This window comes from Ornithodoros turicata, chromosome 1, assembly GCF_037126465.1.
Source record: "Ornithodoros turicata isolate Travis chromosome 1, ASM3712646v1, whole genome shotgun sequence".
NCBI classification, from domain to species: Eukaryota; Metazoa; Arthropoda; class Arachnida; order Ixodida; family Argasidae; genus Ornithodoros; species Ornithodoros turicata.
The window spans coordinates 28389041-28403316 of NC_088201.1; the positions used below are offsets into that span (position 1 = coordinate 28389041).

The 14276-nt window shown below is 42.2% G+C and overlaps 1 protein-coding gene across 2 annotated transcripts; it reads right to left on the reverse strand.

The window, feature by feature from the left end:
* Positions 1–1242: 1242 nt before the first annotated feature.
* Positions 1243–12571, reverse strand: LOC135377786 (cytochrome b5-like). 2 transcript variants are annotated; one of them, XM_064610457.1, is made up of 6 exons: positions 12297–12571; positions 10448–10484; positions 10250–10341; positions 10073–10102; positions 9226–9263; positions 1243–1689 (listed from the first exon to the last, which is right to left on the reverse strand). In XM_064610457.1, exons 1-6 carry the CDS (start codon positions 12411–12413, stop codon positions 1599–1601), a joined length of 405 nt encoding a protein of 134 aa, XP_064466527.1. In that variant the 5' UTR covers positions 12414–12571; the 3' UTR covers positions 1243–1598. The 2 variants fall into 2 exon arrangements, with proteins under 2 accessions (XP_064466527.1, XP_064466526.1); XM_064610456.1 differs by having other exon boundaries at positions 1243–1692; positions 12297–12570.
* Between the last annotated feature and the right edge of the window lie 1705 nt (positions 12572–14276).

Here is a 14276-nt window from a genome sequence, read left to right on the forward strand (position 1 = left end):
ATCACATGACCTACAAAGAAAAAAGACTAGCACCTTGTCTCATGAAGCTCAATGAACACCTAGCAACGAACAGTGAAAACCTTAGAGGAAAAAAGCAGAATACCTCGCTTGATTGAGTTGGGCGCAAATGGTTCTTGATGATCCACATTGAGTTTGCGTGCCCGCACGCATTTTTGCTCGTATATGTGCGCAATATATGCATTGAACAGTCACTTTCAAATTATTTTGGACAAATGCATGGTATGATCATCTGCATGACTGTGGTCCTACAGCCCAAGTTTGACAGTACAGGATGTAATTTGCTGCGCCGGACTCTCTACCAGAACGTGTTGGTGGCCGAGCTGGGTGGGGTCACCAGAGAAATTTCAGGTGGGGTGTTACAAAAATGCAGGGAGGGGGGGGGGGAATCCCTGGTCCTGACTGTTCGGTAGACTGTATCAGTACCGCAGCCAGAAAACTATTTCTGGAGGGGATCTACGAGAACTTTACATGGAGGACAGGATTTGCCCTCATTTTCTCTCTCGCAAATGCACTACCAAAAAATATGATTTCGGGGTGTGTGAAATCCCTCGAAACTTCTGGCTATGTCACTGCTATGTATGTACGAGGTCTATAGGGTGTTTTTTTTTACCCTTTACAAGATTTTTGATAAAAAAAAGCTATGAGAACAGCACAGATGTTGTTTTTGCAGTTGAGTTATATGGCCAGGCAGACATCCTCTGGAAGAGAGTATGTAACTACAAGATGACTAATTACCTAAAATTCATTAATTAAGACTTTCATTAGGGAATTTCAGGCAAAAGCGAGATACTGGAATGGGAGACAACCCTCGTTGAAAGCCATTCTATCTTTTAAAAATCCAGATAAGAGCACATGCCGTGAAATATCCATTGCTGAATTTTGATATGCAATTGTAATAGCGCGTCTCAGGAGCGCATCACCTTCGCCTACAGAGGCTTATCTGAGCGGGAAAGTGGTTTATCTGGCCAGCAGATTGGCACCCACTCCAATCATCTCCATCACTCCAAAGCACGTGGCCCTCTGACGTGAAATTAGTGCTGTGCCCCCTGCATTTCCGGTGATTTTGTAGTTTCATACTTTCATTGAGAGGATGTCCGCCTGACCGTATAACTCAACTGCAAAAACGACATCTATGCCGTTCTCATAGCTTTCCTTGTAAAAAATCTGCAAAGGGTAAAAATAAACACCCTGTATATCTGCATAAGAAGAGCAGCATGCACATTTGTACCTGTGATAGTCATTTATTGTAAAGAAATGACAAGGTGTTACAGTGGCAAACAAACAGTCCAGTCCATCTAGGTTTAATTTGGTTTTGCAGTTTCGATGCTACAAACTATGCTAAGTTTCTCTCACATTTTATGCAGTAAGAGCTTCAATAAAGGAAACGGTGAGCATTTATGCCACCTTGTAATACATGTATGAAAATACAATGTTACAATATTATGGCTGTGCAATGGCCCCATAGTAAATCATTAAGCATATATTTCTATACAGTACATGTATTTTGCTTTTCTTTTCTTGGAAGCTGCACTGGCAGCACACAGCATAGTCACTGATAACTGGTGTTGCTCCAGGAGTTACTGACGCTGGCTGTATGACAGGAACAAGCGATACAAGATGGATGCTGCAGCCGCCACACCGACTGGAATGAGCCAGCTCATCCAGGAGCTGCTAAAACACACAAAAATACATGCCATGACTTATATTATAGAGACCCCTGGCCAAGTTTTATTTAAATCGAGTTGTCGGAACATCTGAATAAAATAAAATGAATCAGTATAATGTCCGGTACCTGTTAAAGGGGTTGAGACACTTTGCCTCAAGGTATGCCGGATAAATGTGAAAGACAATTATGTATTTGCATCGCTGTGAACCTGCATTCCATGTTTCACATCGAAGGACATAAGACGCGTAGAAAACCGGAACTGTGGATATCGACCAGCTCTGACATCACTGTAGGAGTCTCTGCCGCTGAGGCAGAGAGAGAAAGGTCACATGCTTACGACTACAAACAGGAATAACCTGAGCTTTTCACTCTACCGACTTGTATACATATTCGAGGGTTTATACACAAAATATTTCATGTAGAAAACTTTTTTTTTTTTCCCCTTAATACCCTGGCAGGCAGTACAAAGCGTGTTTATAATGTAATGAACCACATCTGTCAAAACACCTTTACTGCATTCTTTGTGCTTTACCTGTGGTCCTGGGATACCTGCTAGGACGACCTGCTAGGACGACTTGCTAGGACGAATGAAGTTTTTTGATAGAGGAGTCCTAATGCACTTGCATACTTCAGAGGCAATTCTTCTTTTATTGTATTCTTTGTATTATTTTTTATGTATTTTTATTTTTTTACTAATCTTGTCATTTGTCAGTGGTTTAATGATAGCAGATTAATTTGTTGATGGTGTATCTGACAAGTAATAAACGGTTTCTAAGTAACCATAATTTAATTCCCTTAAAGGGGGTTGCAGCATGAGTTATGCTAGATAGATGCAAAAGATGGTTAATTTCATCGATGTAAACCTGCACTCCAAGTTTTAGCGCAAAGGGGGTAATAGATGCGTAGAAAACCAGCATCACGAACAGTGGCGTCACTAGGGGGGTGCGGTCCGCACCAATACTGCAGCTTCCTCCCTTTCTCTGCGGCACGATGACGCCAAAAACAACACGAGGAACCTTTTGCGAGGGCATATTATTTTTGAGTGTGGTGTAATATGTTTATTTATCGTGAATCGCCTGGTACGCAAAGCTATCCGTTAACGGAGGCATGGAGGAGGAGGGGGGGGGGTAACGCACAGAGCTCCCGCACCGAGTGACGCGTACCCTAGCAACGCCACTGATCACGAATACTGAATCTCATCCAGCATGCCCCTGTGAGGCTACCATGAGAGAGGTCACATGCCTACCGGAACCAATAGGAACGGCTGAGGCACTCGCGCCTCTGACATCAAACCTTAACGAGAGTTTATTCAACGGTAGATAAAATTTTTTTTTTCTCAATACTCTGGCATGCTGCTCAGTCTCCATAATGAACCACAAATGACAAAGTGCCACACTCTTTTAAGAACTTTTACAATGAAGAAAACTACAAAGTCACATGCTTTGTGACAACTGATAACCCCTGGTGAGTGTTGCAAGTACACTCATTTTCTGTTGTTCTAGGCATTTTATCAGATTTCCGATTTCTATCGTAGGATGACAAGTTGTGACTAAAATTTTGTGGCAATGCAATATAAAGCTACAAGAACATTTACTACAGGCAGTACCTCTACTGATTTGTTAAGGAAGTAAACAGACAGTCTCACCTTCTAGATCAAGCAGTCCACAGCTGCAGCTTGTAGATTTTTTATTTTATTTATTGTTTGCAGATTCTTTTGTGGTTATTAATAAGGATGAACATCCAATTGTTCACTTTGTCTCATAAATTACTTTAAGCTTTAAAAATCAATAGAAATTACTGTAACACAAGGTAGGCGTTACTGTTAGCTGAGAATGTCATCCGTGTATGTTACAAGATCTTGCACGAGCGAGTGATCCAGATGGTGACAATGCGAACTTGTTTCTGTAATTCCACTTCTTGTGTGCCAATTCATGTCCAGATGATATGCACAGATGGAATTGTGGATAACAGCACACACTTAGAATGTAGCTTGCAGTTGTAAAAAAGTGTACCAAAATGTGACCACTATTGCTAGCAATCACCTGGGGTGCACAGTGACGAAAGATGATGCTGCATATGAAAAACTGAGCTGTTTCATCCAATGACCCAGATGAAAGGAGGAAACAGTTATTGGGAGTAAACTGAAACAATCCCAATACGTTCAAAAGGGTGTTCAGTCCAAGTGGTGAATTTTACCTGAGAAGCAAGGCATGAATTGACATACCAGAAGGAACCTCTGTAGAGCGTACCACAGACAAGTCTCATTCAAGAACTATTATATGTTTTGAAAATGAGGTGACAAGCAATGGCATTGTCAAGACTGCCAAGAGAAGCTATGGTCTAGGAGGCTGGGCAGGAAGCCTCATGACAATGGCATATGTAAAACCAGTAGGGTTGTTGTGGTCGCCAACATTTGTGTTATTTCTCCTTGTACGAAACTAACGAATGATCTGAGTGGGTTGCATGAGGCATGTCACCAGCAGAACGGAGAGAGCCCAACACAAGTGAGTTAGTGTATTATGTTCCTGCATATATCGCTACATATCTGGCACTAGAGAAGCTATTGGTACTGCAGGTGGTTGAAAACATGACCATGATGCTAGTCCATGAGACAGGCACAGATGTTATGTGTGCATTTCTCGCATCCCATACTGAATGACAGCGCAATACATCTGGAACTGTAGCATCAACTATCTTATCAAAATTATTTTCTTGTAGGCTCTGTCATGAGAACAGGAGCTATAATTGGTGGTTTCAGATGATGTGATCGTAAGTGATGAAATGACTGCCAGCAGAGGGAGTGCTACACCTGCTCCTCGGGCTGCGTTTCCACAGGGCAACTTTTCCCAGCAACTCGAAGCAAGTCAAACCAACGTCTTAAAAGCAACTTCGAGGCCACGTTCACACGTAGCAACTCTGTAGCTCCACCCACAGGCAACCTTACGGCAATCAGAAGCTGTGGGTTCAAATCCAACCGATGGGGTCTTTTGAAAGACACCTTTGATGACATTACCAGAAGAGGCCGGTAGACCAAATCCTTTCACAGATAACCAATTGCAAATGCGCCTCAAAACTGTTAAAGTCTTGGGACCAAAACGATACTTAAACTTTTCTGAAGTTGCTAGTGGTGGTGACAAAAAAATCATTACCCTGTTGATTAATTTCTCAGCAAGTGGACTGCTGGTTGTTCCACCAATAGTTGTCTTTGCCCATTAGTGCATACCTCGAGATTGGTCAGAATCTGTTCCCCCTGACTACTTTATTGGGCAAAGTGTTCCAGGATGGATGGTATCACCAACAGTTTTTGAATATGTTGTGAACTGCTTCTACGTGGAAAACGGCAACAAATTCCCAGTTTTATTCCTTCTCGACAGGCATAAGTCACATATAAGTGCAGAGTTACGTTCATTTTGTGTTTAAAAAAAGAATTTTGTTGTTCTGCCTCTATCCAAATGAGACGCATATCCTTCAGCACTGCGATGTCCGTGTATTCAGACCTTTAAAGCAGCAGTGGAGAAAAACTGTTATGAACTACAAACAGAAGACAACAAAGTTGCTTTCACATTCAATGTTCACCCCACTGTTCAAGGAAGCCTTTGATGCTGCCATTAAAGTGGATTCAATTCAAAATGCCAACTCATGCGGGATATTCCCTTTCAACCCTGATGCAGTCGATTATGAGAAGTACCTGAGCAACTGTCACCAGCAACGGAAAGCTGTATGCACACAGAAGTATGGAGTTGAGCATACAGGTGGCGAAGAAGAGTCTTTTGATGAAACCTTTTTGATGAGACTAGAGCACGAAATTCCAGATGATCTGCTACAGACATTCAGAACACTGGAGGACCATAGCATGCCTCCTTTGAGCAATAAAGTGTTCTAACATTTGGAGCAAGTACAGAAATTAATATCTAGTTTTGAATGTACCTGGACAGGTTGATAATGATTATGATCTATTGTCTGCACCTGAAGGCCTGCATACAAAATTTTGCAGAACAAGAAATATGTACAGGAAACATGTCAACAGATCCTGATAACTACAACAACGATCATGGACTGGAAGACTTTCACTTCGAAGGTTTAGTGAAGTCACACAGAGCGAAAGTTTTACCTAGCCCATCGACATCACAAATGCCATCTGGAGTGGAAAAAGAACAGATTTATGAAAATCACATCTTACATGGCCAGAAATGAACGACTCCAGTAGGAAGAACAGAAAGAGAAAAGCATATCCACTTGCCATAAGAACGTCAAAATGGAAGGACCATTACGGAGCATTAAGGACCATTACATGAAGTAGGAAGAGAGAAAGAAGAAAAGAAGTTTCAAAGGAAGCGAGAAAGTGCAGCACAAAAAAGAGAGAGAGAGAGAGAAAAAAAAAAAAAAAAAAAACTCCACACAGCAGGAAAGAAAAGTAGCTGCAACAGTCCCAAAACAGGAAAAGCTTAAAACACCTTGCAAGAAATAAAAGGCAGTCGAAGAACCTGAAACAAGTACTGATAAAGATACTCTGCATCTCTCTTCCGGCTCACCAAGCATAGCCTCGGAAACAAAGACAGATAACGAGGATAGGCCTACTGATGTGAAATCCTTCGTAATTATGGAACAAGGCGGCAAATATTTTCTGGGTGTCGTGACTAGAAAGACAGATGATGATGAGGTTGAAGTCAGCACAATGACAATACATGGTCCACAACTTTGGAAATGGCCGAAGGAGGAAGACAAAATTTGATATAGTGAAAATGCTGTTAAAGAAATCATGTGCGCTCCTGTGTCACTGAACAAGCGTTGTCACTATACCGTTCCAAAATAGAAAAGCACAGAGAGTTGCAGGTTAAGGAAATTAAAAACATCCTGCAGGTGAGATCATAGAAGCTCTATGGTCATTAACTGGACTTCAGTTGTCCATTCAGTACAGGTCCTCCACTGGCATTTGCCAACCAGACATTTTCTTTTCCTAATAAATGTGTTACAGATTATGGCTTTGAAGTTTTTATCTAGGCCACCAGTTACCGAGCACCAAGTGCTTTGCATTCCGATAATATTTCTAATACAAGAACACGAAACCTTGTTCAGAATCTTATGAAAAGAACAATCCCCTTAAATGGTCATTCACTGGGCTGCTCACCCTATATGTAATTCGTTACATCATGCAGACACTGTGCTACACACCAGAGCATTGAGAAGAAAAAATTGTTTTTCTACATGTCATAGTCAGAGAGATAGAAACCCTGGCAAACACTTTGGCATCCAGCTCTGACGTCAGAGGAGCAAGAACCTCGGCCATTCCTGTTGGTTCACATAAGCATGTAACATGCCTAAAAGGTGGAGATGCTTGCTGTGATGTCACCGTTCGACCGAGTTCTGGCATTTCTCAGTGCCGATTTTCGATGCACCTACTACTCCTTTGCTTTAAAACTTGCACTTTGCAAATAACCACCCTTTAGACTTATTCCACGAGCCCTTTAAGCAACCTAAAGCATTGCAGGTGTGTGGTCAGTACTAGAACTCTAGTTCAAGATCTGCCACTGTAAATTCCAGCATAATTTATGGGGTGCAAGGTCGAAGATCGAGACTGCCACCAGTAGATGTGACACAGGCACAGGGAAGACCTTACTTAAGTCTGAGAGCAAAATAAAATGTGTGAGAGAGAGCAATTCTGGTGGGCTGCTATGAACATTTTTGTTTCTCTCACGTTATCTGGTTGATTAATTGGATAGTTATAAAACACATGGAACTAGTCAAAAATGATGTACAGATGATGTACAGCACCTCAGGGTGTGCAGTTATATTATAGAGTGCCAGTCTACTACAGTTAGTGTGGTAGTGTAATCTATGCATTGTTATCTTTGCCCAGAGTACAGTGGTGCCTAGGAGGTGGGCACTGTTTAAAATAATTTAGATCACAATTCTTCTAATGGATTAGTTGACTGCTTTGTAAACCTACTTAGCAGTCAACTAAACCATTAGAACAGTGGTTCTCAACTTTTGTCATTTGAGGGAACCAGTGATCGTGCCAGCACAACCTCAAGGAACCTATTATACTGGGGCAACTGTGTAGAAGTGGGTGAGCACACAAGATGTTGTACAAGTAGCAAATTTTGTTCAAATTTAATTGTCTAATTATTTAAAACTTATTATTTATTACTTATATTTAACACCTCTTATTTAAAAATTACTGAATTGTTTATTGTTTAATCGCAAGATAGCACTCGAGGTTTGCCAGATTCATTCGACTGTTTCACAGTACCCCGCAGATAATGTATAGGGCCTGACTTTTTCGGGTTTTATTTTTGGCCAAATTCGGGGGGTAAATATCAGGTGATATTTTTCGTTCGAAAATTCGGGTGTATTCGGGTTAAATCCGGTTACGGCATATTCTGTCGTCAGGAATTCGGGTGTATTCGGGTGATTTTTTTTTTGCTTAATAAAAATTTGTCTTAACATGGAACTAATGTCTAGCAATGTTATCAAACTTTATTTTAATGCGCGCTTACGGGTGTGCCACGCGACCCGGATGTTTTCGGGTAGATTCGGGTTAAACCGGAATTTTACAGATTTCGTTCAGGGGGTAAATATCGGGCGGATACGGGTTTAACCCTAAAAAGTCAGGCCCTAATAATGTATTGTGGGCTGCCACTGATACTTATACATTCCAAGTACACGTAGGCAGGGGAGTAGCTCTGAAGTTTCTTTGAAGTAGTTCCTACTTTCCAAGTGCTTGTAATGCTTTCGAAACGCAAGAGAAAAGCAAAAGCGCAGAGGAATTGTCGGGTTGAGCTGCTTGTTGAGCCAATGTCTGTCTGTGCAAAAGTCTTTGCAATAACTGTGAGCCGCTGCAACCTGGTCCTGCGATCTCTATGTCAATCCCAATGCTAAAGATCAAATGTCAAGCAATGTCCCATAACAAGGCTCTCCGGAGTGACCCTTGGTATGTGATCAAGTTACACTCACAGGTGCCGAACAGTGCGCGGAACCCCCGAAACACTGCATTAGAAGAATTGTACTGGATTGCCACTGTACTCTGAGCAAAGATTACAATGCCTGTTCAAAGTACCATATTTCCATAGTAGTTGCCGGATGGAGAATTTTTTACCCATGTACTGCTGTGCCAGATTACCATAAAATGTATGGCCAATCAAGGGACATCAGCAAGCACAAGCATGCATCGTAATTTCAATGGTGCTGCGTGAAGCAGTTCGGACTTACCGCCACCATGGGCTGTAACAAGTATTTCATGCTAACATTCGCAGTACTGTATGCAACTACATTCTCAAAAGCCGAGCATTAGGGCACTTTAGAGTCTCTACTTACGGTTGTTTGTTCCTGTGGTGTGAAACAATCTATTACACATGTTACCTATACTCCTAGTTCACTACATACAGATGGTTTTGCAACCAAAACAAATCAAAAATTAAAAAATGGCTGTACAAATGAGCCAAGCCAACAAACAAGTGAGATAAGCATATTCAGAGCATGAAAAAAAAAAAAGCAACAGTCAAATCTTATGCAAATTAGACACAAATTGAAATGAATACCTTTCACTGGGTGCGCCTGTAGTCCACTTAGTCTTCTCCTGAAAGAAACAAACATATTTTACAGAAACGATGTGTTGCCCTGGCACGATCTCTCAGTATGAATTGTGATATACAGCCTTTTACAACAGCAACAAAAGGGAAAGAAAACTAATACAATGATATGTCTCTTCACAGTTACTGCTAAGTTAAAGGGGTTGGGACGGTTTCCTAGATGTGGTTCATTACATCATGGACACATTTTGTACTGCACACCAGAATACAGAAGAACAAATAATCGTGCTTCTACGTGTCATACTCAGGGACATACAAGCCCTTGAACACAGTCCCAGGCAAAGCGCAGACGTCAGAGAGACTTCTCATGCGCTGCCTCACTGGCGGCGGCGAGGGCTGTGCTGTCAGAACCGCAGGAGTTTCAGTATTCGTAGTGCCCATTTTCTCCGCTTCTATTACACTCTTCGCTGTGAAACATTCAAAAGCGTGTTCACATTGGTGCAAAGAAGCGTCTTTTAAGTTTATCTGGCCCTATATATAACCTAGGATGACCTGTTGCAACCCCTTTAAGTGCTGCAACTGACTTCTTAGAGAACTGTTTGGAACCCCTTCCCATACTTTGCATGAGGAATCAGCTATAAGGAAACACACTACATGTACGTAGTATAACCAAATTTGCCAGACAGAAATTTTTTAACATGAAGCAAAGCTGTCACACAGCACAGCATGGTCAGTCACAAAGTTAAAGGAAGTGCTCAGAGCAGCAGCTTCAAATACTTTCTTTTCCTCCTAGATGTTCTTAGTGCAAGGACTTATATATCAGTCTCAAGGGCACTTCAAAGGGGAAGAAAATCACCTTGACTTGCTCAATTTTTTTCTTGTCTTCCTGGAAGGAAAGAGGTGCAACACATCACTGAATGCAATCTGCACAGAGGGCAAGGGCTGCATACTAAAGGCTTCCAAGTAAGTTGGAAATGGAAGAACATGAATAGGAACATGACCACTACAAACAGCTGTAACTAATCCCTCTTACTTCACAGAGTTCTCCAATCTGGTACTGCTTCATGAGTTCCCTGGCATCAGTTGAATGACCTACATCTTCAAATGCTTCGGTTGCATGTTTTCCTGTAATAACACTTGCAATAATCACTAATGAAGTGTGCAAATGGATGTAACTATTCTGGTCATCAGAGGTTCTCTGATTATCAATGTGTGGAAGACATGGTCATACCAGCTTGTTCCAAAAGAACTTCTTCCCCGCCAGGATGCTAGATAAAGACAGGGCAGAACTATGTGAGGTTCCCCACAATCTTTTTTTGTACAGTTCCATCACAATTTAGTCACCACATTGTTGTAGTCTACGAGACCTAATAATAGATCAAGTCAAAACCTTGATGTACGACTTCGTATGACCAGAATGACCACAGTAGTCGAACAGGCCAACTTAAACAGTCAATACACATAAGGTTTCTAGTGTTCATAACACTATGTCGGCCATTACCTGCTTCTTACCTCCATGTATAGACTTAATGACACCCTTAAAAATGCAATGGGAAGAAGTGCACAGCTGAAGTTCACAGCTATTGGCTGCCTTATAGAACAGTTGTAAGTCCTAAGATCTATTATAACAAAATGATACAGAATATGAAAGTATATACCACCAAAATAATGTTAGCAGCTGTAATATCAATATATTCAAGCAAAATTCACCCACATTGTAACTTACAACTGTTGGGATACAGCCTACTTAAATGTCTATCAATTGCAGTACAACATATGTATTGATGTAACGCATATTTATGTGAGGGACATACACCAGTTAGAAGCTATGGTATGGGTGTCACACTTTGTGAGCGATCCCCTCACTTCTTATTCTCCCTCGTCCTCCTCGGTGCCCTACAAATTTATATCTGTACTACCTGCCAATATACGTAGGGTCATATTTCTTCTCCGAACTGTAATCTAGCATGACAGCACTGTTTTAAGCACAAAATAGGCAACTGCAGATACATTTCGCCATTTACATGTTTATGCCAAGATTCACTTTAAAGAGCCGCCCTTCAATCAGGTTTGAACTGTCCAGCAGCCCCGGGGGACAGTTGGGAATGCACCTTTGCCCATTCAAATTCTCCAGTAAAGGCCTCACCTATCAGGTGTAGTGATATCCTTCAGAAGAGGAATTGATAGGAGGTGTGTAAAACCAGGTATCAGTACTAAGCTGACGAGGTACAAATGACGTCTATCTGTTCTATTCCTCATGTAATATTATCAGAATGCATTCACATCACGCTCTTTGTACCAAAATAGCAACTAAACTTGTTTTGACACACAAAATAGCGCGCTCTACGAATACAAAAGGCTCGCACGCCTGCTTGTAAGTGAACTTATTACAGGCCCAATACTCACACACACTATGAAATGCACTTTCAGTACGCACCTCCAAGAGGCTGTTTTACCTCAGTTTTATCGCTACATTCCTGCCACTTAAACCCGCAAATGAGCATGAAAAAGGAGTATCTGTGCAACTGATAAGCCAGTCGTGGAAGTCATTTTGTGGCCAAACGATAGAGGGAAACAAGCCGAATTTCACACCGACAAAAAGCACTGACTAGAGCTGAGACTATTTGGAAGTGGTTTACACCACGCCCATGTGTTACAGAACATGCAATTTCGTGTCGCTTTGCTTGGAGCGAAGCTTGGAGAAACGGTAGTTCCTGGGGTGGCGAGCGCTAACCTTGCCACAAAGCAAGTTTTACACTTTCTCCAACTTCCTTGTAGAGTACCGCGCTATTGCACTTTTTCCTTGGACAGAACGCTGTAGCACAAAAGGCACTGACGCAAAGGGCCAGTTTCTACGGGAAGACCGATTACCACACAATCACATGCAATCACAATCGTGCCTAAGGCGCAGGAAATGCTCGATTATCATCAATTTGAAGCTACACGATGCGGGAAAGAGTCGGCATGACAAAAACTGATAAAATTTGTTAGGGCAAGTGATCCATGAATCACCGGCTCACTAGGAGTTTCGAAATCCCACAGAGTTCTGTAATTCCCAAAGCCATTCGAGGAGAGCTTACCTCATCCATGAACTTCGTTACATCGTACACAGAATTATGAATTAATAACCAAGCAGAGTTCTTCTCGTTGTGCTTTTCAATGTCCGCCAAAGTGAAAACTTTCTTGGTAGCAGCCATCAAGATGAATTTGACTGGTTCACGATTTATCAACCACGAACCTTAAACCCGCAATTTGTGCCACACGACACGACTCCCTACTCTAGCAACTACAATCCTAAGGTACAACCAGTACAACTGGCACAACCGGGTACAATTGCAACAATTGGAGCTGTTCAAACGTTGTTGGCTAATGCTAGAGCTAGTGCTTTGCCTGCTGCGCCACGTGGTGTCGGTAACAGAAAGTAGTCAATCTTAGTTACTTAGTTCCTGAACCTAAACCCTTTTGAGACAGGACGTGCGCTTGTTCAAGCACCTCAGGTATGTCGTCTGAATATCACTGGGTACAGTGGTACAATACAGTCTCAAGCTCTGTTTTACGCTGTTCACCAATTGTCCCTCTAGTGTCCGCATCCTTCGCTCCCGCTCTCGTAGATGGCGCTTGGTGCTTGCAGTGTGCTCTGCTTCTATTTTTCTAGCTATCAGCTTCTACTCTATCACTGCGCTCTGCTTCCGGCGGCCGTGGTACACACGTGGTACATGCCGTGGTGCCCTGGCGATGGGATTTTCCCTGGCACCTACCACCTTGAACTTTCATGTTCACCTACCACCTTTTTTCAAGGCGCCTACCACTTCAGCTACAACTTCGTGCAGCTACTACTTCGCCTGTGGTAACTTACTTGTTTCCTGCCCTGTTTCAAAAGGGATAAGCGAACCTGAACCTACACCGGGAAATCTCAAACACATTCTTGTGGAAGTACTGAACTACAAATTGACACACCTTGGCACAGATACGCTACCAAGTCTTTGACAGTAACTTAGTTACAAGTAACTATAGTTACTGGAAAAGTAACTAGTACTTGTAACTATAATTCCTCTTCCTAGGAAAGTAACTGTCTGCTGTAACTAGTTACCTTTCTTCAGCACTAGCTGTCGTATTGTTTTGCAATAATTTCGGAAGATTACCACATTGGCTTTCTCCACCCGTTGCTGCCTGTTATTCGTGGCTTTGTGTCTCACACAACTTCCGTAGTTCCAAAGAAAATGGTATAAAACGGTGCAGCTACCACTACATTCAGAGGAAGTCCTCAACCTGACTCCTGGTGGCACCTCACCAACCTCACTATGTCGGGGTGTTGCAAGTACCCTCGGACTGACATACGACGCTTTAGCCAAAGGGCTCGAACTAAGGCAAAGTTCATTTTGGTACAATGTAAAACGGAACGATTACTCTGATTATAAGAAAGCGGTTCTGTGGTCAGCGCTTCTAAGTGCATTATGGAAGAAGCGTTGGTCACGTGTAGTGCCCCAGTTGAGCGGCTGTTCGGCATTGGTATGGATAGTTTGGAATAAAGCAGGGCAGACTTCGATAGACAAACTTCGGGTAGTAGCTGTTGGGTGTAACCTGCACAAGTAGTTGATATTGCACTAGTGAATAATGTAGAATAAAAGTTTTTGGAGTCCTTTTTGCCACTTTGGATAGTAACTGTAAAGTAACTACTTATCATGTAGCTTAACAAGTTACTATTTGTGGAGAGTAACGTACTTGCAACTTTGCTGCTTTATTCGTGTACTAACTGTAACTAATTCAGTTTCTTTTTCAAGTAACTTTTCCCAAGACTGCAAATGACACAGAAGTTATCATCGCGATACCGAAAACTAAGAACAGGCACCTAACCTGCTACTATGCTACTCCACTAGTGACATGCTATTATGTCACTCGCCCCGTCCATAGGGGGAGTGACGCTCATACCTGCTGCTTTTGTGGTGCTTTTGACCTTTCTGGCCTCTGTTTGGGGAGCTATTAGGGCGTGCTAGGAAGCCAGTGTCATTTTGCTCCTTTCAAAGTTTCAGCGGGTTTCAGTTCCTCTCGTATGCTGCGCG